Source organism: Lithobates pipiens, unplaced genomic scaffold (assembly GCF_037356315.1).
Source record: "Lithobates pipiens isolate NorthernLeopardFrog02 unplaced genomic scaffold, aLitPip1_a1.2 Scaffold_22, whole genome shotgun sequence".
NCBI classification, from domain to species: Eukaryota; Metazoa; Chordata; class Amphibia; order Anura; family Ranidae; genus Lithobates; species Lithobates pipiens.
The window spans coordinates 347,176,687-347,203,582 of record NW_027507784.1 but is presented as its reverse complement, the minus strand read 5'-3'; the positions used below and the strand labels follow the sequence as shown (position 1 = coordinate 347,203,582).

General features: G+C 46.8%; 1 protein-coding gene across 1 annotated transcript in view; it reads right to left on the bottom strand.

Moving 5' to 3' along the window:
- Nucleotides 1–26,896, bottom strand: part of LOC143925129 (protein mono-ADP-ribosyltransferase PARP14-like) — an 87,449-nt gene that overhangs the window by 23,687 nt on the left and 36,866 nt on the right. Inside the window, exons 8-13 of the mRNA XM_077449746.1 lie at nucleotides 24,609–24,830; nucleotides 23,080–23,146; nucleotides 19,609–19,758; nucleotides 14,014–14,076; nucleotides 9,685–9,861; nucleotides 1,156–1,365 (exon numbers count right to left, since the gene is read on the bottom strand). Of these exons, the coding sequence (XP_077305872.1) occupies nucleotides 1,156–1,365; nucleotides 9,685–9,861; nucleotides 14,014–14,076; nucleotides 19,609–19,758; nucleotides 23,080–23,146; nucleotides 24,609–24,830 (889 nt within the window). The remainder of the gene's footprint in view (nucleotides 1–1,155; nucleotides 1,366–9,684; nucleotides 9,862–14,013; nucleotides 14,077–19,608; nucleotides 19,759–23,079; nucleotides 23,147–24,608; nucleotides 24,831–26,896) is intronic.

Genomic DNA, 26,896 nt, shown 5'->3' with positions numbered 1-26,896 from the left:
CATGAGCAGGGGGCGTAACTATAGGGGGTGCAGCAGTCACGACCGCAACTGGGCCCTGTGCTGCAGGGGGCCCATGCAGCACCCTCTACATATGGCCGGCAGCAGCATAGGCAGCTAGGGGTACCAGTGCACCATGCACACGGGTGGCTGGAGGTGGAGGGTGACTAGCAGAGCTCCATGCTCGACTATCGCACTGGCTGCTCTTTAGTTGTGCATTCCCCCCACATGACCTGTGTCCTCAGCCGGCTCCTCAGAGTACCCCTCTCCTGCTCCATGCATTGCCGCTCAGTCCGATGTCTGTTCTCCCCAGCCAGAGTCCCCCCCCCCCGAGTCCGGCCCACACTGCACTGCATACTTCTCCCGGGTAAACAAACTTTAAGCACACAGATGCAGTGCAGCCCTATGAGAGCTCCCCAGAGGACACTGCAGGCTTGTCTGCCAGCCCCCTTCCTCCCCCGTCATACACAGATGATGAAAGGTCTTTCTGGGAGATATGCTGATCGCCCGTCCAGCACACTGGATGGAGCCCAGGCCAACATGGATGAGTGCGCGGCCTGCAGCTTGGTCATGGTGAGTGAGAGGACCCCATCCCCCACACGCCATTACTTACCCCCTCCATCTCCCCCTGGGGACAGGGACCCCTTCTCACGTGGGGACAGGGACCCCCATCTCCCCTGGGGACAGGGACCCCTTCTCACGTGGGGACAGGGACCCCCACCTCCCCTGGGGACAGGGACCCCTACTCACCTGGGGGCAGTAACTTCATCTGCCCTAGAGAAAAGGACCTCATCTCTTCTGGGGACGGGGACCTCATCCTGCCTAGGGACAGTCCCCCAATGGGGCACCTAAAAATAAAAAAAAAAACTAATAAAAAAAAACTACTGATACCAGTGGTGGAACTACAGGGTTCACAAAGGTCATACCTGTGACCACGCCCTGGAGTTCCACCGCCGGACTCGGAGGGAAGGGCCCTGGCTGGGGTTCAGAGGGGCCCTTCATGGTTTCTTGCATCGGGGCCCTGAAGGTTCTAGTTACGCCACTGGACATGAGCAGATCACACCGGGGCACAACCTGCAGCCCAATCCAAAGAACATCCCAGAATGATCAGCACAGTAATTTGGCACGTGAGATGAGCCTAAAAACTACGACACCTACCTGTGAACTTAGAGAAAGAATACCAGGGTTTTTTGACTGCAGGTGGTGGCTCCTTCTTCTTCATACTGTCATGGAAATCTTTTAACATTTGTGGCTGGAATATGACCATCGTCACGAGTTGGACAGTCGCGGATGATTTAGATTTGGCGAAATCCACCACAGCGTCTAGAATTATGTCAGCCACCATCGAAGAGGACACACCGCCGGCACCTGAAAAAAGATGAGGGCGAGAGAAGGAGCAGAGGGTCATCAAGAGGGCACATTGTGGAAGACTCCCCCCATCCTCCTCATCATTGTTCCACAAACAGTTCAATGTAGTTTATCCAGTCAGCTATCACATCAATAATCTTTGGCGAGTAATTTATGAAATTTCCATTGTTCTAGTTTTGAGGTCATGTTGTTGATTTCAGCTTTAGGCTTGGTGCCCACTGGCCTTTAAAAAAAAACCCTTGGCAGAAAATTTGTACACAGTTTAGCAAGTTTGGCGTTTTTTTTTTTTTTTAGAGAAAGCTCCAATCAAAGACACTCACCAGAAGGGGCTTTTTTCTGCCTCTAAACGCTGAGCCTAAAATATGCCTCTAATCGCTCCCTAATGTGCACAGACACATATGATAACCTTGAGCTGCTTCTACAGCCAAAAAATAAAACTCCTGGAGATTTTTAAAGTGGTTGTAAACCCTTACAAACCACTTTGACCTGCAGCTAAGCCTAGATTAAGGCTTACCTGTACGTCCAAGAAATATCTCCTAAACCTACACGGTTTAGGAGATATTTGCCGAAAGGCATGCGCTGTAGACAGCGACACGCAAGCGCACTGAGCGCGCCGCAGTTAGCGGTGATATGCCGGGAGTGGCGGCTCCCGTGCGCATGCGCGGGAGTGATGTCATCGAGGCTCCGATGAATGACAGTGTCGGAGCAGCAAGACCCACCAAGAAGATGGAGGCTTCAGGGGACAGCGGTGACTTCGCTGGCTCCTGTGTCAGGTAAGTGACACATAATGGACTACTATGCGATGCGATGCGATGCATAGTAGTCCATTATGCTTTACCTTTGCAGGGAATCAAAGAGGAAGTAAACCCATCAGGGTTTACTTCCTCTTTAAGCCACTGTGCTTGGACCCTTATATTGAAAATATTGTCCTGTATTTACCCCTGAACCAGCCAGGTTGTCTACAATATGTTTGGAACCCTAACACTGGATATAAGCGTTTCCTCAAGTGTCCTTCCCACTGACAAAGTTGGCCATTTAAACTGTGTGCAGGCACTGCATGCCCAAGTCATAGGAGAACAGGTCTCTCCATGAAAGAAATGGTCTGCACGCCCAGTTACTCTTTTAAATAGTTGTTGAAAGGTTAAATGTTTCAGTACCACTAGATGTTGGCTGCATGGCCAGATTTTGTTTATAGATGTGTTGATAAGTTTGAACGTACCTGTGCCTGATGTGATTGGATGTAAAGTTTATCCCACCCTGTGTCTCTATGCCATCAAGGCGGGGGGAAATTGTCTCCAAAGATATATACTTGTGTCTGTTCTTCAATGCAGGTTGTATGCTTTTATTCACCCTACACTGCTGTCTTGACAAGTGACTGGGTGAGCTGAGGGATCTTGGATCGTACTGGTACCGGGCAAGGAAAGCTTTACGGCGGACATACTCCTCAGGAGCACGGGGGGTAGCGGTGGGATCGGTGGGATCGTGCTTCCTTGCTGTGAACACGTCCAAACCACCACCGGGATCCAAGATTGGGATAGTAGGCTCCAGGTTGCTGGTACAGTATATAGAGGAATAAGGACCTCCTGCCGGTGACCCCCCTAGTGATATAAAGATCCATATAGAGGAATCAGGACCTCCTTCCTCCTGCCGGTGACCCCTCTAGTGATATAAAGATCTATATAGAGGAATCAGGACCTCCTTCCTCCTGCCGGTGACCCCTCTAGTGATATAAAGATCTATATAGAGGAATCAGGACCTCCTTCCTCCTGCCGGTGACCCCTCTAGTGATATAAAGATCTATATAGAGGAATCAGGACCTCCTTCCTCCTGCTGGTGACCCCTCTAGTGATATAAAGATCCATATAGAGGAATCAGGACCTCCTTCCTCCTGCCGGTGACCCCTCTAGTGATATAAAGATCTATATAGAGGAATCAGGACCTCCTTCCTCCTGCCGGTGACCCCTCTAGTGATATAAAGATCTATATAGAGGAATCAGGACCTCCTTCCTCCTGCCGGTGACCCCTCTAGTGATATAAAGATCTATATAGAGGAATCAGGACCTCCTTCCTCCTGCTGGTGACCCCTCTAGTGATATAAAGATCTATATAGAGGAATCAGGACCACCTTCCTCCTGCTGGTGACCCCTCTAGTGATATAAAGATCTATATAGAGGAATCAGGACCTCCTTCCTCCTGCCGGTGACCCCTCTAGTGATATAAAGATCTATATAGAGGAATCAGGACCTCCTTCCTCCTGCTGGTGACCCCTCTAGTGATATAAAGATCTATATAGAGGAATCAGGACCACCTTCCTCCTGCTGGTGACCCCTCTAGTGATATAAAGATCTATATAGAGGGATCAGGACCTCCTTCCTCCTGCTGGTGATCCATCTAGTGATATAAAGATCTATATAGAAGAATCAGGACCTCCTGCTGGTGACCCCTCTAGTGATATAAAGATCTTTATAGAGGAATCAGGACCTCCTTCCTCCCGCTGGTGACCCCTCTAGTGATATAAAGATCTTTATAGAGGAATCAGGACCTCCTTCCTCCCGCTGGTGATCCCTCTAGTGATATAAAGATCTATATAGAAGAATCAGGACCTCCTGCTGGTGACCCCTCTAGTGATATAAAGATCTATATAGAGGAATCAGGACCTCCTTCCTCCTGCTGGTGACCCCTCTAGTGATATAAAGATCTATATAGAGGGATCAGGACCTCCTTCCTCCTGCTGGTGATCCATCTAGTGATATAAAGATCTACATAGAAGAATCAGGACCTCCTGCTGGTGACCCCTCTAGTGATATAAAGATCTTTATAGAGGAATCAGGACCTCCTTCCTCCCGCTGGTGACCCCTCTAGTGATATAAAGATCTTTATAGAGGAATCAGGACCTCCTTCCTCCCGCTGGTGATCCCTCTAGTGATATAAAGATCTATATAGAAGAATCAGGACCTCCTGCTGGTGACCCCTCTAGTGATATAAAGATCTATATAGAGGAATCAGGACCTCCTTCATCCTGCTGGGGATCCCTCTAGTGATATAAAGATCTATATAGAGGAATCAGGACCTCCTTCCTCCTGCTGGTGACCCCTCTAGTGATATAAAGATCTATATAGAGGAATCAGGACCTCCTTCCTCCCGCTGGTGATCCCTCTAGTGATATAAAGATCTATATAGAAGAATCAGGACCTCCTGCTGGTGACCCCTCTAGTGATATAAAGATCTATATAGAGGAATCAGGACCTCCTTCCTCCTGCTGGTGACCCCTCTAGTGATATAAAGATCTATATAGAGGGATCAGGACCTCCTTCCTCCTGCCGGTGATCCCTCTAGTGATATAAAGATCTATATAGAGGAATCAGGACCTCCTTCCTCCTGCTGGTGATCCCTCTAGTGATATAAAGATCTATATAAAAGACTCAGGACCTCCTTCCTCCTGCTGGTGACCCCTCTAGTGATATAAAGATCTATATAGCGGAATCAGGACCTCCTTCCTCCTGCTGGTGATCCCTCTAGTGATATAAAGATCTATATAGCGGAATCAGGACCTCCTTCCTCCTGCTGGTGATCCCTCTAGTGATATAAAGATCTATATAAAAGACTCAGGACCTCCTTCATCCTGCTGGTGATCCCTCTAGTGATATAGAGATCTATATAGAGGAATCAGGACCTCCTTCCTCCTGCTGGTGATCCCTCTAGTGATATAAAGATCTATATAAAAGACTCAGGACCTCCTTCCTCCTGCTGGTGACCCCTCTAGTGATATAAAGATCTATATAGAGGAATCAGGACCACCTTCCTCCTGCTGGTGACCCCTCTAGTGATATAAAGATCTATATAGAGGAATCAGGACCTCCTTCCTCCTGCCGGTGACCCCTCTAGTGATATAAAGATCTATATAGAGGAATCAGGACCTCCTTCCTCCTGCTGGTGACCCCTCTAGTGATATAAAGATCTATATAGAGGAATCAGGACCACCTTCCTCCTGCTGGTGACCCCTCTAGTGATATAAAGATCTATATAGAGGGATCAGGACCTCCTTCCTCCTGCTGGTGATCCATCTAGTGATATAAAGATCTATATAGAAGAATCAGGACCTCCTGCTGGTGACCCCTCTAGTGATATAAAGATCTTTATAGAGGAATCAGGACCTCCTTCATCCTGCTGGGGATCCCTCTAGTGATATAAAGATCTATATAGAGGAATCAGGACAAGCTTCCTCCTGCTGGTGACCCCTCTAGTGATATAAAGATCTATATAGAGGAATCAGGACCTCCTTCCTCCTGCCGGTGACCCCTCTAGTGATATAAAGATCTATATAGAGGAATCAGGACCTCCTTCCTCCTGCTGGTGACCCCTCTAGTGATATAAAGATCTATATAGAGGAATCAGGACCACCTTCCTCCTGCTGGTGACCCCTCTAGTGATATAAAGATCTATATAGAGGGATCAGGACCTCCTTCCTCCTGCTGGTGATCCATCTAGTGATATAAAGATCTATATAGAAGAATCAGGACCTCCTGCTGGTGACCCCTCTAGTGATATAAAGATCTTTATAGAGGAATCAGGACCTCCTTCATCCTGCTGGGGATCCCTCTAGTGATATAAAGATCTATATAGAGGAATCAGGACCTCCTTCCTCCTGCTGGTGACCCCTCTAGTGATATAAAGATCTATATAGAGGAATCAGGACCTCCTTCCTTTTGCTGGTGACCCCTCTAGTGATATAAAGATCTATATAGAGGAATCAGGACCTCCTTCCTCCCGCTGGTGATCCCTCTAGTGATATAAAGATCTATATAGAGGAATCAGGACCTCCTTCCTCCTGCCGGTGACCCCTCTAGTGATATAAAGATCTATATAGAGGGATCAGGACCTCCTTCCTCCTGCCGGTGATCCCTCTAGTGATATAAAGATCTATATAGAGGGATCAGGACCTCCTTCCTCCTGCCGGTGATCCCTCTAGTGATATAAAGATCTATATAAAAGACTCAGGACCTCCTTCCTCCTGCTGGTGACCCCTCTAGTGATATAAAGATCTATATAGCGGAATCAGGACCTCCTTCCTCCTGCTGGTGATCCCTCTAGTGATATAAAGATCTATATAGAGGAATCGGGACCTCCTTCCTCCTGCTGGTGATCCCTCTAGTGATATAAAGATCTATATAGAGGAATCAGGACCTCCTTCCTCCTGCTGGTGATCCCTCTAGTGATATAAAGATCTATATAAAAGACTCAGGACCTCCTTCATCCTGCTGGTGATCCCTCTAGTGATATAGAGATCTATATAGAGGAATCAGGACCTCCTTCCTCCTGCTGGTGATCCCTCTAGTGATATAAAGATCTATATAAAAGACTCAGGACCTCCTTCCTCCTGCTGGTGATCCCTCTAGTGATATAAAGATCTATATAAAAGACTCAGGACCTCCTTCGTCCTGCTGGTGATCCCTCTAGTGATATAAAGATCTATATAGCGGAATCAGGACCTCCTTCCTCCTGCTGGTGATCCCTCTAGTGATATAAAGATCTATATAAAAGACTCAGGACCTCCTTCGTCCTGCTGGTGATCCCTCTAGTGATATAAAGATCTATATAGAGGGATCAGGACCTCCTTCCTCCTGCTGGTGATCCCTCTAGTGATATAGAGATCTATATAGAGGAATCAGGACCTCCTTCCTCCTGCTGGTGATCCCTCTAGTGATATAAAGATCTATATAAAAGACTCAGGACCTCCTTCGTCCTGCTGGTGATACCTCTAGTGATATAAAGATCTATATAGAGGGATCAGGACCTCCTTCCTCCTGCTGGTGATCCCTCTAGTGATATAGAGATCTATATAGAGGAATCAGGACCTCCTTCCTCCTGCTGGTGATCCCTCTAGTGATATAAAGATCTATATAAAAGACTCAGGACCTCCTTCATCCTGCTGGTGATCCCTCTAGTGATATAGAGATCTATATAGAGGAATCAGGACCTCCTTCCTCCTGCTGGTGATCCCTCTAGTGATATAAAGATCTATATAAAAGACTCAGGACCTCCTTCCTCCTGCTGGTGATCCCTCTAGTGATATAAAGATCTATATAAAAGACTCAGGACCTCCTTCGTCCTGCTGGTGATCCCTCTAGTGATATAAAGATCTATATAGCGGAATCAGGACCTCCTTCCTCTGGCTGGTGATCCCTCTAGTGATATAAAGATCTATATAAAAGACTCAGGACCTCCTTCGTCCTGCTGGTGATCCCTCTAGTGATATAAAGATCTATATAGAGGGATCAGGACCTCCTTCCTCCTGCTGGTGATCCCTCTAGTGATATAAAGATCTATATAGAGGAATCAGGACCTCCTGCTGGTGACCCCTCTAGTGATATAAAGATCTATATAGAGGAATCAGGACCTCCTGCTGGTGATCCCTCTAGTGATATAAAGATCTATATAGAGGAATCAGGACCTCCTTCCTCCTGCTGGTGATCCCTCTAGTGATATAAAGATCTATATAAAAGACTCAGGACCTCCTTCCTCCTGCTGGTGATCCCTCTAGTGATATAAAGATCTATATAAAAGACTCAGGACCTCCTTCGTCCTGCTGGTGATCCCTCTAGTGATATAAAGATCTATATAGCGGAATCAGGACCTCCTTCCTCCTGCTGGTGATCCCTCTAGTGATATAAAGATCTATATAAAAGACTCAGGACCTCCTTCGTCCTGCTGGTGATCCCTCTAGTGATATAAAGATCTATATAAAAGACTCAGGACCTCCTTCGTCCTGCTGGTGATACCTCTAGTGATATAAAGATCTATATAGAGGGATCAGGACCTCCTTCCTCCTGCTGGTGATCCCTCTAGTGATATAGAGATCTATATAGAGGAATCAGGACCTCCTTCCTCCTGCTGGTGATCCCTCTAGTGATATAAAGATCTATACAAAAGACTCAGGACCTCCTTCATCCTGCTGGTGATCCCTCTAGTGATATAGAGATCTATATAGAGGAATCAGGACCTCCTTCCTCCTGCTGGTGATCCCTCTAGTGATATAAAGATCTATATAAAAGACTCAGGACCTCCTTCCTCCTGCTGGTGATCCCTCTAGTGATATAAAGATCTATATAAAAGACTCAGGACCTCCTTCGTCCTGCTGGTGATCCCTCTAGTGATATAAAGATCTATATAGCGGAATCAGGACCTCCTTCCTCCGGCTGGTGATCCCTCTAGTGATATAAAGATCTATATAAAAGACTCAGGACCTCCTTCGTCCTGCTGGTGATCCCTCTAGTGATATAAAGATCTATATAGAGGGATCAGGACCTCCTTCCTCCTGCTGGTGATCCCTCTAGTGATATAAAGATCTATATAGAGGAATCAGGACCTCCTGCTGGTGACCCCTCTAGTGATATAAAGATCTATATAGAGGAATCAGGACCTCCTGCTGGTGATCCCTCTAGTGATATAAAGATCTATATAGAGGAATCAGGACCTCCTTCCTCCTGCTGGTGATCCCTCTAGTGATATAAAGATCTATATAAAAGACTCAGGACCTCCTTCCTCCTGCTGGTGATCCCTCTAGTGATATAAAGATCTATATAAAAGACTCAGGACCTCCTTCGTCCTGCTGGTGATCCCTCTAGTGATATAAAGATCTATATAGCGGAATCAGGACCTCCTTCCTCCTGCTGGTGATCCCTCTAGTGATATAAAGATCTATATAAAAGACTCAGGACCTCCTTCGTCCTGCTGGTGATCCCTCTAGTGATATAAAGATCTATATAGAGGGATCAGGACCTCCTTCCTCCTGCTGGTGATCCCTCTAGTGATATAGAGATCTATATAGAGGAATCAGGACCTCCTTCCTCCTGCTGGTGATCCCTCTAGTGATATAAAGATCTATATAAAAGACTCAGGACCTCCTTCGTCCTGCTGGTGATACCTCTAGTGATATAAAGATCTATATAGAGGGATCAGGACCTCCTTCCTCCTGCTGGTGATCCCTCTAGTGATATAAAGATCTTTATAGAGGAATCAGGACCTCCTTCCTCCTGCTGGTGATCCCTCTAGTGATATAAAGATCTATATAAAAGAATCAGGACCTCCTTCCTCCTGCTGGTGACCCCTTCATTGATGCCCTCAATTTGTTTACCCCACTGTATTCTCCACTTAAACTGGCTTACAATAATGAAGAAAATTATTTCAGTGTATTGTATTAACCAAATTTCATGAAAAATTTAAAGATCATATGTTTGAAATCAATTGGATGGCTACGGGAGATGTCAGACAGTTTGTATTTCAGACACAGATAACTCAGGATCCCTGAGAGTCTCTCACCTGTCCCCAGGGCCGGGAAGGCCACCGAGGTCGCTTGTTGTCTCTCACACGTGTGCAGGACATCCGTTATGGTCTTCCCTATTAAATTTGGGTTATTTTGGCCGGAGACATGTATTATATTCCTACAATGGAGGTTTCCTCCTCTTGTGACCACGTACCCCTTGTTGGGTCGGCTTGCTGGAAAAAATAGAAATAAAATATGTGAACAAGGATGTAGGAGCTCATCTTTGGATATTTGGATCAACTGGACAAAATCACACAAATAAAGAGAGGAACCCCGAAAAATTCACAATAAAAAACGATTGTATCTCAACTGCTGGAGGTACCTGGAGGATAAGATACCCCATTTTACTCGCTACCTAAAATTGTAAGTTGATATCGGTTTTGACACGAACAGGACTAAAAATTAGAAAGGCTTCATTTCACAAATAATGATTCTTCATTGCTTTAGGACCGCGATCCTTAAGCCCAGGTTCACACATTTGCGATGGGGGAACCAGCGCGATTCCAGCGCCGGTTCCCGCATCGTATCTCTTCCGCAGGCAGTTCACACTGCCCTCTGCGAACCGCTGTGGGGTGTCAACAGAATGTTAATGACACCCCCAGATCGGTTCACAGATCGCAAGTGCAAACTGTGGATTCGTACAGGAATCGCATCGCATGGGTGAAACCACCCAATGCAATCCGGTTCCAGTAGAGGGGGGGGGAGTCCCTGTACCTTTTTCTGTGCGAATCCAATGCTAGTTCAGCCATACAACTGTATGGCTGAACTCGCATTGTTCAAACATTGCATGTGATCGGCACCTGCGGTGCGGGTGCGAATCACATGCAACATCTGTGATCGCACTATTGTGAATCGGGGCTAAAAGTCACAAAGACAAAATATATCAATTTTATTAAACTGCGGCGCTTACCCCAAGAGAAGACACTTGGTATGACGGGCTCTCTGTTCTGCCATGACTCCGAGAACTGCTCTGTCCCCTCTGACACACCCGGCTAGTAGAGTTAGTTAAACGGTTTGGGACGAGTAAACATTTGGCCCAAACATCGCCTGTTCGCCCATTCAATCAACACCCGAATTTGCATTGCACAATGCATTCTAAGACCTGACTGGGCAAAGCTTTGCCCAATCAGGGCACAGTGAACAGGTGGTCATCAGCTGTCAGCTGACAGCTGAAAAAAAAAAATTAAATAACATTACCGGCAATAAAAAAAGTAAAAAAAAACAGCATGCCCCCCTGGAGCATGCTGTGACGTCACAAGGGGGGCAGGGCCATCAGGTGACATCACCAGGTGGCTCCGCCCCTTAGCTATATAAGAACTGTCAAATGGTGGAGACTGCAGTAGGCGGTCAGCCTTCATTGACATCAGAGATGTTTTATTTTGTTCTGTTTTTTTGGGTCTGGCAGCGGCGGCGGCGGGCGCCAGATCTACATTGCAGGACATTGTTTTTTTATATTTTTTAAAAAAAAATTGTCAAAAACCTGTCTACTGTTTTTATTTATTTTTGACACTTTTTTGGTGAACCAAAAGAACATCTATCACTTGAGTTAAACACCCCAATATCCCAATGGTCACATGCCTTCTTGTAAGGTACTTCATATACACATGATCTGTTCATGTGGCGTGTGAATTTTTATATTTTTTGGATACGTTGGAAGAAACATTACCTGCCTCATTAGTCCAGCCTACAGCCAGCCCCTTCTGGCTATTTAAACAGCTTTGCACATTTCCTCCGTGCCCTCGTGTGGTCAACATCACCAGTGTGTACCTGCTTGGTTCCTGTGTATGACTTTGCTGACGACTCTTCTCATTCCTGATCCTGATTTTTGGCTACTGACAATGGTGACTTCTGGTCGCTGATCCCGGCTCATCTGATTACTCGCTCTGACTACCAAACCCTGGCTTCTGTTTTTGACTACATTCCTGATTTGTGTTATTTTTTTGCTATTGCATTAATGGTGTTATTTTTGCCTGCATTCTATGTCTCTGCCTGGTTTATGGTTCCTGATAGCCTGCTTGTGTACTTATCCGGCTGGTTAGTAGGAGCCTCTCTACTGCTATAACTACTAATCTCTAAGCCTGACCCCTGACCAGCGGCGGCCCGTCCATTAGGGGCCCCCCGAGTGCCAACCCCTCTCTCCACACCACCCCCTTTATGACTAATGGATAAATGCATGCTTTGCCACCCCCTATTCAGGCAGCTGGCCCCTTTACCCTCAGGTGTCTGGCCCCCTGAATTACAGTGGCGGGGGTGTTTTTTTTAACCGCCTGATTAGAGCCATAGGCTCTAATAGGCTTCAAAATATGTGAGATCGTGATGCAGAGCATTGCGCCGTGAGCCCACCCAGGTGTTACAACAGCGAATTAATATTCAATGTTGTAACACTGATCCCCAATCAGAAGCAGGTGTGTAGATAAACTCAAGAAGGGTCCTATTTGCAGCTGGCAATCATACCACCCTAAGCAATGCATTTTGTCACCATTTGTGGGGACTTTCTCAAGCAGTGTAGTGAAAAGAGACCCGCTGAGCACAATATATGTACAAAATGGCAATAGAGAAAGGAGAATCAGTTCTGCATCATACAATCTCTCTACTAAAAATAAAATGGTCTCCTGTTCCTTTAAACAGGAAATTAAATCTGGTATATGTGCTTAAAAAAGAGGCAGATATAGGGCAAAGGACTAGTCACTTGTATTGTCTGTGGTCTCCCTACAACTGATATTTTCCCTATTACTTGCTTACAATAGCTTGTTCTTCACTGTTTCTCTGTTTGGAGGTGGCTATTTTGGCAAAGGCAGGGCTTAGCTTCCTCATCTCAGAGCCTCCAGCAAGGAGAACAATGAGCAGCACAGTGACATCATCATCTCCTAAAAGTAGCAGTCAGAGTTAGCCATGCCTTAGATACTTTATACTGCAGATACACAGCTATGAGGCTACAGAAGAGGAGTGCCTAAACAGAGGAAGGGCAATGGTAGTTTTCAGGAGGAATTCTAGACAACAGGACTTAATCAACATTTCTGGAAGCTCCCTATACCATAACAAAATCTTTACTTATTCAATACAGGGCAGTAAGCCATGTGAATGGCATCAGTGCTGCCAGAAGGATTGTTGGCACACAAGCTGGGGTGGGGGGCGGGGCTGAGTCCATTGACACCTGCAGCGGGGGCCGGGGTGCATGCACGCATGAGTGCTCCCATGGAAAGTGGCTTCCCATCGGGGCACTGGACAGAGAGAAGGGGCCAGGAGTAGGGGCGTAACTATAGGGGGTGCAGCAGTCGCAACCGCAACCGGGCCCTGTGATGCAGGGGGCCCATGCAGCCCCCTCTACATATGGCCGGCAGCAGCATAGGCAGCTAGGGGTACCAGTGCACCATGCACACGGGTGGCTGGAGGTGGAGGGTGACTAGCAGAGCTCCCTGCTTGACTATCGTACTGGCTGCTCTTTAGTTGTGCATTCCCCGCATGACCACACTATGAGAGCCGGCTCCCCGGAGGACACTGCAGGCTTGTCTGCCAGCCCCCCTCCTCCCCCGTCATACACAGATGATGAAAGATCTTTCTGGAAGATATGCTGATCACCCGTCCAGCACACTGGATGGAGCCCAGGCCAACATGGATGAGTGCGTGGCCTACAGCTTGGTCATGGTGAGTGAGAGGACCCCACCCCCCACACACCATTACATACCCCCTCCATCTCCCTCTGGGGACAAGGACCCCTTCTCACGTGGGGACAGGGACCCCTTCTCACCTGGGGGCAGTAACTTCATCTGCCTTGGAGAAAAGGACCTCATCTCTTCTGGGGACGGGACCCCATCCTGCCTAGGGACAGTCCCCCAATGGGGCACCTAACAATTAAGAAAAAAAAAAACTACTGATACCAGTGGTGGAACTACAGGGCTCACAAAGGTCATACCTGTGACCACGCCCTGGAGTTCCACCACCAGACTCGGAGGGAAGGGCCCTGGCTGGGGTTCAGGGGGGCCCTTCATGGTTTCTTGCATCGGGGCCCTGAAGGTTCTAGTTACGCCACTGGCCAGGAGTGCCGTTGGGGGACACAAAAAGAGGAGGTTCGCAGCCGCTCTGTGTAAGTATAGAGATGTTTGTCATTTCTTTTTTAAATTACCTTTACAATCACTTTAAGTTTAACTTTTATTACTATCAGCATCTGATTTGAAGATAAAAATCCAAATTTCCTGGATGGTTCTCCTGCCAAGGGCAAGATTCACATTTCTCTGTTAATTAGTTAACAAAATATTCACATTTTATTATAGGTCACATGATCTCTGTCTGTCCAATCGTGAAAAAATCTTCATCAAGTTACTTACCGAGCATGGCACATTCACTTTCTATATTAGGCCCCGCTCCTTCCAGGATGGCTTTAGAGACTCCTGCAACAACACAACATATCAGCTTCACATTGCCAAAATGGAATTCAGTAATTGCTTCATGAGTAAAAGCAGAAACATTCCCCGACAAGGTCAAAGGAAACAACGCAATGCGAGACATACAAATTACAAGACCATAAATGTAAGATCACAATAAATCTGCATTTGGAGAAGAACTAAAATCCTCTTCTTTTTAGTTTTCATCTATTAGTGAAGATCTGGGAGCCTTTTACAGAGTCCTATAAGAGAGTCTATTATTGGAGATAGTTCATGTCAAACATATATCCTCACTCCTGCAAGGTACAGTGCCTTGCGAAAGTATTCGGCCCCCTTGAACTTTTTAACCTTTTGCCACATTTCAGGCTTCAAACATAAAAATATAAAATTTTAATTTTTTTGTGAAGAATCACCAACAAGTGGGACACAATTGTGAAGTGGAACGAAATCTATTGGATAATTTAAACTTTTTTAGCAAATAAAAAAACTGAAAAGTGGTGCGTGCAAAATTATTCGGCCCCTTTACTTTCAGTGCAGCAAACTCCCTCCAGAAGTTCAGCGAGGATCTCTGAATGATCCAATGTTGTCCTAAATGACTGATGGTGATAAATAGAATCCCCCTGTGTGTAATCAAGTCTCTGTATAAATGCACCTGCTCTGTGATAGTCTCAGGGTTCTGTTGAAAGAGCAGAGAGCATCATGAAGACCAAGGAACACACCAGGCAGGTCCGTAATACTGTTGTGGAGAAGTTTAAAGCCGGATTTGGATACAAAAAGATTTCCCAAGCTTTAAACATCCCAAGGAGCACTGTGCAAGCGATCATTTTGAAATGGAAGGAGTATCAGACCACTGCAAATCTACCAAGACCTGGCCGTCCCTCTAAACTTTCAGCTCAGACAAGGAGAAGACTGATCAGAGATGCAGCCAAGAGGCCCATGATCACTCTGGATGAACTGCAGAGAACTACAGCTGAGGTGGGAGAGTCTGTCCATAGGACAACAATCAGTCGTACACTGCACAAATCTGCCCTTTATGGAAGAGTGGCAAGAAGAAAGCCATTTCTCAAAGATATCCATAAAAAGTCTCGTCTAAAGTTTGCCACAAGCCACCTGGGAGACACACCAAACATGTGGAAGAAGGTGCTCTGGTCACATGAAACCAAAATCCAACTTTTTGCCCACAATGCAAAACGATATGTTTGGCGTAAAAGCAACACAGCTCATCACCCTCAAAACACCATCCCCGCTGTCACACATGGTGGTGGCAGCATCATGGTTTGGGCCTGCTTTTCTTCAGCAGGGACAGGGAAGATGGTTAAAATTGAGGGGAAGATGGATGCAGTCAAATACAGGACCATTCTGGATGAAAACCTGTTGGAGTCTGCAAAAGACCTGAAACTGGGACGGAGATTTATCTTCCAACAAGACAATGATCCCAAACATACAGCAAAATCTACAAAGGAATGGTTCACAAATAAACGTATCCAGGTGTTAGAATGGCCAAGCCAAAGTCCAGACCTGAATCCAATCGAGAATCTGTGGAAAGAGCTGAAAACTGCTGTTCACAAACGCTCTCCATCCAACCTCACTGAGCTCCAGCTGTTTTGCAAGGAAGAATGGGCAAGAATTTCAGTCTCTCGATGTGCAAAACTGATAGAGACACCCCAAGCGACTTGCAGCTGTAATCGCAGCAAAATCATTTTGCACGCCCCACTTTTCATTTTTTTATTAGTTAAAAAAGTTTCAAATATCCAATAGATTTCGTTCCACTTCACAATTGTGTCCCACTTGTTGGTGATTCTTCACAAAAAATAAAAATTTTATATCTTTATGTTTGAAGCCTGAAATGTGGCAAAAGGTTGAAAAGTTCAAGGGGGCCGAATACTTTCGCAAGGCACTGTATATCAGATTTTACACTCACCACAAGAATATGACATCTCCAACACGACCCTCCATAACTTTGAACATACACTGCTCCTGACCTTCTCTCTAACTTTCTGATTACATTCGGCACTGGCATATCACATCTCCAACCTGACCTCCATAAAAAAAGAAGATACTCTGCTCCCAGTCTTCTGTCTACCTCTCTAACTGCACTAGCCCCCAGAATATCACACCTCCAACATGCCCCTCCATAACATAGAATATACTCTGCTTCTGACCTTCCCTCTACCTTTCTGACTACACCCACCACCGGGATATCACATCTTTAAACATGATCCTCCATAAGGTAGAACATACTCTACTTCTGACCTTAACTCTAACTCCTGGTTGATTACACTCACCCCCTGGATATCAAATCTCCAACATGCCCCTCCATAACATTGAACATACTCTGCTCCTGAGTTCTGACCATCTCTCTAACTTTCTGACTACATTCAGCACTGAAATATCACATCTCCAACCTGACCCTCCATAAAAAAGAAGATACTCTGCTCCCAGTCTTCTGTCTACCTCTCTAACTGCACTAGCCCCCAGAATATCACACCTCCAACATGCCCCTCCATAACATAGAATATACTCTGCTTCTGACCTTCCCTCTACCTTTCTGACTACACCCACCACCGGGATATCACATCTTTAAACATGATCCTCCATAAGGTAGAACATACTCTGCTTCTGACCTTAACTCTACCTCCTGGTTGATTACACTCACCACCTGGATATCAAATCTCCAACATGCCCCTCCATAACATAGAATATACTCTGCTCCTGACCCTCCCTCTACCTTTCTGACTACACCCACCACCGGGATATCACATCTTTAAACATGATCCTCCACAAGGTAGAACATACTCTGCTTCTGACCTTAACTCTACCTCCTGGTTGATTACACTCACCACCTGGATATCAAATCTCCAACATGCCCCTCCATAACATAGAATATACTCTGCTCCTGACCCTCCCTCTACCTTTCTGACTACACCCACCACCGGGATATCACATCTTTAAACATGATCCTCCATAAGGTAGAACATACTCTGCTTCTGACCTTAACTCTAACTCCTGGTTGATTACACTCACCACCTGGATATCAAATCTCCAACATGGCCCTCCATAACATTGAACATACTCTGCTCCTGAGTTCTGACCTTCTCTCTAACTTTCTGATTACATTCAGCACTGGAATATCACATCTCCAACCTGACCCTCCATAAAAAAGAAGATACTCTGCTCACAGTCTTCTGTCTACCTCTCTAACTGTACTAGCCACCAGAATATCACACCTCCAACATGCCCCTCCATAACATAGAATATACTCTGCTCCTGACCTTCCCTCTAGGTTTCTGACTATACCGATATCACATCTGTAAACATGATCCTTGATAAGGTAGAACATACTCTGCTCCTGACCTTAACTCTGCCTCCTGGTTGATTACACTCACCACCTGGATATCAAAACTCCAACATGAACCTCCATAAGATAGAAGATACTTTGCTCCTGACCTTCTCTCTGCCTTTCTGCTTGCACTCAACACTGGTGTATAACACCTTTCAAAACGACCCTCCTTAGAATAGCATATACTCTGCTCCTGGTGGTTGTCTCTCTACCTTTCTGATCACACTTATCACTAGACATGTGCACTTCATTTAGTTCCAAATTAGTTTTTCAACGAAATTCGAAAAATCCGTTAATTCGGGAAATATTCAAATTAACAAAAACACGTTTAATTTTTCAGAAAACGAAAATGGAAAGAACGAAAAGCTGAAATTCAAAAATCTGGAAGTTCCAAACATTCGAAGATGCAAAAAATGCAAAAATCCAGAAATTAGAAAATGTGAAAATCCGGGAATCCGAAAATAACAACAAAGATCCGAAGTTTCAAAAGAACAAAAATCCAAAAATTAGAGAACCTGAAAATTAGAAAATCCAAAATAATAACTAACTAACTAATAATAACTATTACTATCAATAATAGGTATTGGAATTTGCTTTTTAAATTTGGCTGTTAGTGAACGTAACGAATACGAACTTATCCCAAGTTACGCATTATCCGAAATAACGAATGCTGCATCTAAACGAATGGAATGTAACAAATTAATGAAAAAATAACTAATAATAATAATAAATCCTTTTTATTATTATTCTTGATTAATATTAATTTGTTGCGTTCCATTCATTTAGATGTGGCATTCTTTTTTTCAGATAATTCGTAACTGGATAAATTTGTGATTGTTACGTTCACTAATAGCAAAATTTGAATTTTCGAATTCCTGAATTTTTCGAATTCCTGAATTTCTGAATTTTCAAATTTTTGAATTTACGAATTTATTCCAAATAATGAATTTCGATCATAACGAATGACCCGCAAAACGGAAAAATAAATAAATAATGAAACGAAAACTGAAACAAACAAATTTTTTGGCAGTGAACATGTCTACTTATCACTAAGATGTCACACTTCCAACGTGACCCTCTAAAGGTAGGACACCAACCTTCCAGCGTTGTTCACATAATGCCGCGTACACACGATCAAACTATCCGGCGGACTTAGTCTGGCGGACAAACTGCCGGAAAGTCCGCCGGACTTTCTGAGCTGGCGGACCTGCCCACACACAACCGGACTCCGCCGGACTATGGCGGGAGTCCGCCGTGCTTTTGAAATGAACGGACTTGCCCACACATGGAGGAAAGTCTGTTGATTTTGAATGCGGCTCCAGGTAGCCGGGACTAGCGAAGGAAGTCAATGTCAGCGCCTTCCGCGGAGAGATTGACACGTCGCTGGCCCCGTCACCTGGTATGGACTTAAAGGGGAAGCCCTATGCTGAAAAAAGGGCTTGGGGGTCCCCCCCAAGGTCCATATATGACCCTTATCTGAGCACGCAACCCGGCCGGTCAGGAAAGGGGGTGGGGACGAGCGAGCGCCCCCCCCCCCTCCTGAGCCGTACCAGGCAGCATGACCTCACCATGGGGGGGTGCTTTGGGGAAGGGGGGGCCAGGGTTGTCGGGAAGAGGCCCTTGTCCTCATCAACATGGGGACAAGGTGCCGCAGGACCCCCCCTTCCCCAAGGCACCCCCCCATGTTGAGGGCATGCTGCCTTGTACTGCTCAGGAGGGGAGGGGGCGCTTGCTCGTCCCCACCTCCTTTCCTGACCGGCCGGATTGTGCGTTCGGATAAGGGTCTAATATGGACCTTGGGGGGGACCCCCACACCATTTTTTCCGGTGTAGGGCTTCCCCTTTAAGTCCATACCAGGTGACGGGGCCAGCGACGTGTCAATCTTGCCGCCGAAGGCGGCGACATTAACTTTCTTCGCTAGTTCCGTCTACCTGGAGCCGTGTTCAAAATGAACGGACTTTTCTCCATGTGTGGGCCAGTCCGTTCATTTCAAAAGCACGGCGGACTAGCGCACAGACGGCCGGACTGTCCGCCGGACTCTCAGTCCAGCGGACAATTTTTGAGTCAAAACTACTTTCTAAGTCCGCCGGATAGTCTGATCGTGTGTACGCGGCATTTCAGTGAGGTTGCTCCGGTCAGCTTCCAGTTATCAAAAAGTTCTTCACATTTTATGGGCCCACCAACATTCTTGGGAATACCTGATTTAAGGTTGAAGGTGTTATTGCTGGAGTTGACAATGACGTCACACCTTTCCTTCGTTATATCTCCAGTTTTCACCTGGTAAGTGAGAGATCCAATCCTCATTTCATAAACATTCTGTGCCGGGCTTTTCACATTCCCCAGGAAAGCTACAAAACACATGGCAATGGCAAGAAATGAAACATTATATTTTATAGGAGAATGGCGTTACATAGGTTTCGGTGTCCCCATAGGGGCTGCTGAGTGTTGTAGTCCGTCTGTCACCCTGCCCAGCCAGGCACACAGTTCTCATTCACCTTCAGGCAGAAAACCAGTCCTTGAATTTTGTTTGTAATTTTATTGAGGGGAATAAACTTGGATGGGGTATCATGGGATGCCCAGTTGATTAGGAAACAATTCAGGGATTTGAGACTATATACAACTCCAGTATATACACCTCCTCTCTTCTCTCCAGCACATTTGCTTGCAGACTATGTCTCCTTAACTCCTCTAGCACATCACTTGCCTGCACTTCCCGGACCAGCTAGCACTGATAGATAGGCCTGAAATGGGCTCAACCAGGCCTGAAGCAGATGCCCTTTGCAGGCAGAGGCCTGGGCCCCTTTGGTGCAACAAAAAATAAGGTAAGTCCCAGTGCAAGGTGTCCACGTGGATACTGAGCCCAGTACCACATCTTCAGGCTCTTTCAGCCATCCTGGCTGCAGCTGCCTCTCTCAACTGCCCCTGCCACCACAGTCCACTCCACTGGCTCTGCACCCCTCCCAGACTGCACTCTCCCAGTCCTCTCAGCTGTGCCTTCCCAGTCCCCCCCTGACTGTGTGTCACTCACCAGCCCTCCTGGCTGCGACCTGTTGTTCCTCCCTGGAGACTTGCCCGGCAGTGCTCTCTCCTGCTGTTCTTTCTTGCTCCTCCTGTGCCTCCCGTCCAGGATACCTCCACATGTTCTTAGACGGTCCGGTTCACACCTGAGCCCAGGCCCCATGCCCCTCCCCCCCCAGACTGGGGAGCCCCCCTCCAAAGGCCCCGACAGCCTAGCACTCCATCTCCAGCTTCCAACCCAAACAACTCCTCCTCAGCTTAGGTAGGCCTGCCTCCTGCCAATCCAGATTGGGGATTGGTCAGGGCTCCTCAGAACCTCCCAGACAGCTCCACCTCTCCTCTTCTCCTTCCTTTCCAGAAGATACCAGAATATTATGGAAAGAAGTGGGAGGTATTGGTGATGCTGCCTGTGAGTCACCCAGCTCTGCCTGAGTGCCTCCCAACCCAGATCAAAGCACACCCAGGCTTGGCTGCCAGCCAAGCCTGCAAATTTACCTACTCTACCCAAAAAAACAAAGCACTATACTTTTAGCACACTAGAGGGCACTACACATATGTGAGAACAGCATTACAAGAGAGAGCAGAGAAAACAAACCTCCTTCTATGCAGAATATACAAGCATATATAAACACACAGACACTAGTATATCACTACAGTGTCATCCATAGTTCAGAGTGCATAGTGCATGCCGCTGCACTTTCAAGAACTCTTGCCAGACATTTAGCCTGTGTGACCCCCAAAATACTTATCAGAGTTTTTGTTTGGAATCAATTCGGTGTGCCCAGTGGGGTTGATTTACTAAAACTAGAGAATGCAAAATCTGGCGCAGCTCTGCAGGGTAACCAAGCAGATTACAGGTATTATTGTCAAAGCTTAAAGTGGTTTTTAAAGCCACTCTAACCTGTATACACCATCAGCACTGCCTCCTATTGTAGTATCCCCCTCTGTGTGTGATCTATAGAAGTAAATGCTGCAAATACCTAATTTCACAGCCGAGATTGTGATCACATGACCAGGCAGCTTTCTCCTTTCCTCCTCTGAGAGATGCAGCTGAGATTCCCCTGCTGAAGTCAGACTTGAGGGGAGGAGGAGAGAGCTGGCTGGTCATGTGATCGCAATCTCAGCTCTTAAATGAGGTATTTGCAGCATTTATATTTATAAATCTTTCACAGGAGGGGGACACTGCAATAGGAGAAAGTGCTGATTGTGTATACAGGATAGTGTTTGCGCATCGACGCCTTAGGGTAAGACTGTGTAGGTTAAGCATTTTAATAAATAAAATAAAAATAGTGTTATGAGAGCAGTAGGTGGGGGGGGGGGGGGTACAGTACGGTCACGAGCAGACAGACAGAGAGGGGAGGGGGGAGGAGGACACAGGAGCAGAGAGGAGAGCTGCAGATAGCAGGCTGCGGATGACAGAGGTACTTAAACTGACCACGGTGTCAGGCTCAGCAGCCATTATACCCCGTGGTCAGTTTACAGAGGGAAGGGTAGAAAATGACAGGATCAGACAGGTTTTTTAGGTGTTACAGGGGCCAAATGACACAGGACAAGCACTGTGTCATATAACATGCTTTAACCACTTGCTTACTGGGCACTTAAACCCCCCTCCTGCCCAGACCAATTTTCAGCTTTCAGCGCTGATGCACTTTGAATGACTAATAGGCACAGATAAGGTGGCACCGATAGGCACAGATAAGGCAGTACTGATGGGCACAGATAAGGCGGCACTGATGGGCAAAGATGGGCACAGATAAGATGGCACGGATGGGTGGCACGGATGGGTGGCACGGATGGGTGGCACTGATAGATACCACTGATAGATGGGACTGATGGGCACTGATAGGTGGCACTGATAGGTGGCTCTGATAGGTGGCACTGCTGGGCACTGATGGGCGGCACTGATGGGCACTGGTAGATGACACTGATGGGCACGGATATGTGGCACTGGGGTGCAGCACCGTTGTTGAGGCAGATAGTGGGCACTGATGGGTGGCACTGTGGGCATTGATGTGTGGCACTGTAGGCACTGATGTGTGGCACTGTGGGCACTGCTGGGTGGCACTATGGGCACTGATGGGTGGCACTGATGGGGGCACTTTTTTATTACTGAGGTGGCGCTGGCAGGGCGCAGGTGGGCACTGGTAAGCTGGCCGTGATCGGGACTGATGTCCCGATCACGGCTGCCGGTGATCGGCTCTTTTTTTTTCTCCTCGCGCTGTCAACGCAAGGAGGAAAAATAGCCGATTACCAGTTCCGTTGTATCACATGATCAGCTGTCATTGGCTGACAGCTGATCACGTGGTAAGGGGTCGGGATCGACCACTTGCTCGGATCCGTGATCAGGTGAGTCTCATAGACCCGCCGATCACAGAGCGCGCCGGACGCGCCCCTCCGGGGGCGCGCAGGCCGCTCGTGCACGGGACGACGTAAATAGACGTCGTCCCGGCAAAGGAGGTCCGCGCTGTAGCCGTCATTTGGCTATAGCGCGGATCTCTAGTGGTTAAAGAAGCAGGATCCATTTTTTTTTTGTTGGGGTTTACAAACGCTTTAATTGAACAAGCTGAAATTAGAAGCTGATTGGCTGCCATACAATGTCTGCAGTATACGGAGTCTATAATGTTCCTGTACATATCACGGATACAACTCACATTGGGGTTTTTCTTCTTTCTTCTGTCCTCCAGTGTTGATCTTTTTCTCCAGCTCAGAGGTAAAAGCCTGAAATCAACAATACAGGATTTACAGCGGGGAACCATGAAATCATATAATATGCTCTTACTTCACTCTTCTAACCACAATCACATGAGAACTCTTCATTACTGTGATGGATCCAATCCCACACTCCGAATTTCCCAAAATTCGTACGTTCGGGAGGATCCGAAATATGAATTGCCATGCGTCCGAATTCTGTACGCAATACGAACTTTTGTTTACGAATTTTGGATCAGTTGTCGTCGCATCGACGACGGACTCAGTCATTATGCTTATTATGAGGGGCTCCCACCATCCCTGTGCTATGCTGACTTCCTCCTAGGGCTGCTTATTATGAGGGGCTCCCACCATCCCTGTGCTATGCTGACTTCCTCCTGGGGCTGCTTATTATGAGGGGCTCCCACCATCCCTGTGCTGTGCTGACTTCCTCCTGGGGACATACCTCTGCTGTGCATATTATGAGGGGCTCCCACCATCCCTGTGCTGTGCTGACTTCCTCCTGGGGCTGTACCTCTGCTGTGCATATTATGAGGGGCTCCCACCATCCCTGTGCTATGCTGACTTCCTCCTGGGGCTGCTTATTATGAGGGGCTCCCACCATCCCTGTGCTGTGCTGACTTCCTCCTGGGGCTGTACCTCTGCTGTGCATATTATGAGGGGCTCCCACCATCCCTGTGCTATGCTGACTTCCTCCTGGGGCTGCTTATTATGAGGGGCTCGTACGAAATGAAATGGAATTTCGGACACGAAATACGAAGTACAAATTAATTTTAATAGGAACCGTAACGGAACAGAACGAAACAAATTTATTGACGGCGCCCATGTCTATCATATACCACTTCCTCCCAGCCTGAATATAGATATCAGATATTCCAGCCGCTCACAAGCACAAAACAAGACGACACTTGCTTAGCTGCTCAACATGGACTGATTTATTAGAGCCAAAATGACAAGTATTTATAATACAGTAGAAGACTAAAACCTAACCTAATTACCATGAGCTAATTATCTAAACACTGACTCAGACTAGTTGTCTGAGAGATAGGACTTTTCAGGGTAAGACTTTGTCTCCTAGCTCACTGATTGACTATTCAATACACTTTACCATAAACATAAACACAGGGGTAATTAGCACAAACAACAATGTGTGGAATACTCTTACAAGCCAGACTAGACTCATTTACACAACAGACAGGCGTTGATAACATTAGCATCTAACAGTTTTTGTCCCAACAGTGTGATTCAGTCTATTGCTAATATAGCAAATACATATCCAGAGTCTGTGTGTCTTGGGGGGGGGGGGGGGACATGGATCTGAATCCAAGTAACACCACCTCAGGGGTCCCCAGGCATACAGCTCACAAAGAGCACCGTTCCCCCAAATGCCAGGGCCCATAATCACAAGGCAAGAGGCTCGCATTCTGTCCCCTCCAACAGCCTCTGTCCCGGCTAGGTCTGTCACAATTACCTTTATAGTTTCTTGGTCACTCGGGTGCAGCATGAAGTCCACTTGTTTCAGATATTGGAGTTGATTTTTGCTGCTGAACTCCAGAATCTCCTCATACATTGAGGCAGCCACAATGTTCTTGGGGAATCCCAGCATTCCAGTTCCAATTGCTGGGATTGTGATGGACCTGCATTGTTTGGCTTCTGTAGCGCTCAGACAATCACTCAGAATTTTTCTCAGAATCTGTCAACAAATAAGATCAGATGCTAATACAGGTGGTGCAGAACAATTGTACAGATATGGATGGTGGATGGATGGACACATGGGTGGATTGATGGATAGATGGATGGATAGATGTTTGGATGGTGGATGGATGGTGGATGGACAGTTGGATGGTGGATGGACAGTTGGATGGTGGATGGACAGTTGGATGGTGGATGGACAGTTGGATGGTGGATGGACAGTGGATGGACAGTTGAATGGTGGATGGACAGATGGATGTCGGGTGGACAGTTGGATGGCGGGTGGACAGTTGGATGGTGGATGGACAGATGGATGGCGGGTGGACAGTTGGATGGCGGGTGGACAGATGGATGGTGGATGGACAGATGGATGGTGGATGGACAGTTGGATGGTGGATGGACAGTTGGATGGTGGATGGACAGTTGGATGGTGGATGGACAGTTGGATGGTGGATGGACAGTGGATGGACAGTTGAATGGTGGATGGACAGATGGATGTCGGGTGGACAGTTGGATGGTGGATGGACAGATGGATGGCGGGTGGACAGTTGGATGGCGGGTGGACAGATGGATGGTGGATGGACAGTTGGATGGTGGATGGACAGTTGGATGGTTGGGTGGATGGACAGTTGGATGGTGGATGGATAGTTGGATGGTGGATGGACAGATGGATGGCGGATGGACAGATGGATGGCGGGTGGACAGATGGATAGTGGATGGACAGGTGGATGGACAGTTGGATGGTGGATGGATGGTGGATGGACAGTTGGATGGTGGATGGACAGATGGATGGTGGATGGACAGTTGGATGGTGGATGGACAGATGGATGGCAGGTGGACAGTTGGATGGTGGATGGACAGTTGAATGGTAGATGGACAGTTGGATGGTGGATGGACAGTTGGATGGTGGATGGACAGTTGGATGGTGGATGGACAGGTGGATGGATGGTGGATGGACAGTTGGATGGTGGATGGACAGTTGGATGGTGGATGGACAGATGGATGGCGGGTGGACAGATGGATGGCGGGTGGACAGATGGATGGTGGATGGACAGTTGGATGGTGGATGGACAGTTGGATGGTGGATGGACAGTTGGATGGTGGATGGATGGTGGATGGACAGTTGGATGGTGGATGGACAGATGGATGGTGGATGGACAGTTGGATGGTGGATGGACAGATGGATGGCAGGTGGACAGTTGGATGGTGGATGGACAGTTGAATGGTGGATGGACAGATGGATGGTGGATGGACAGTTGGATGGTGGATGGACAGATGGATGGTGGATGGACAGATGGATGGTGGATGGACAGTTGGATGGGGGATGGGCAGTTGGATGGGGGACAGATGGATGGACATTAAAAGATGATGGTTGAAATTTAAATATATTTTTAGCAATCTACAAGTGCTACTTACACATTTAATTTACTGGGAATGTTTAGGGAAGATGAGGTGTGTGGGGTAATACAATCAGCTTTGGAAATATTTACCTCATCCATCTGTTGACATCTCATAGCACTTAATTAAATCAGAAAGGAGAAAAGCGGAACAAACAACAAATAATATGGTGAAGAGGAAGTTGTGAGAGTCTGATTCACTATGGCTTCTATTTTAAAGAGCGGTGGGGGGAAGATGTAGACTTGTGAAGTTAGCGTGGTAGAAACATCTACTGTACTTAAAGCGGAACTTCAGTCATTTTTTCATCTATTAAATCTTCTGCCCTTGTTGTTGTTGTTGTTTTAACTTTGGATAGTAAAACTTTTTTTTTTCGGCCAGTAAATCCCTTATACAGCCAATTTCCTGTTTCCTGTCTGGTCATTGGTCTAGGCTTATGATATCATACACAGCTCTCTCTCTCTCCCTCTCTCTCTCCTGAGAGTTTGCTAGGAAGGGAGGGGGGGGGAGTCATAAGAGGGCCAATGAGAGCTGCAGAGATAGAGGTGTGTGTCTGTGTAAATCCAGGAAGTGAACAGACAGTAGCTTCAGCTGCCCACAGTTAAAATGGCTGCAGTCAGACTCAGTGGAGGGAGATTTCTGCAGCATATTTGGCAAGTACAGAATCGCAGT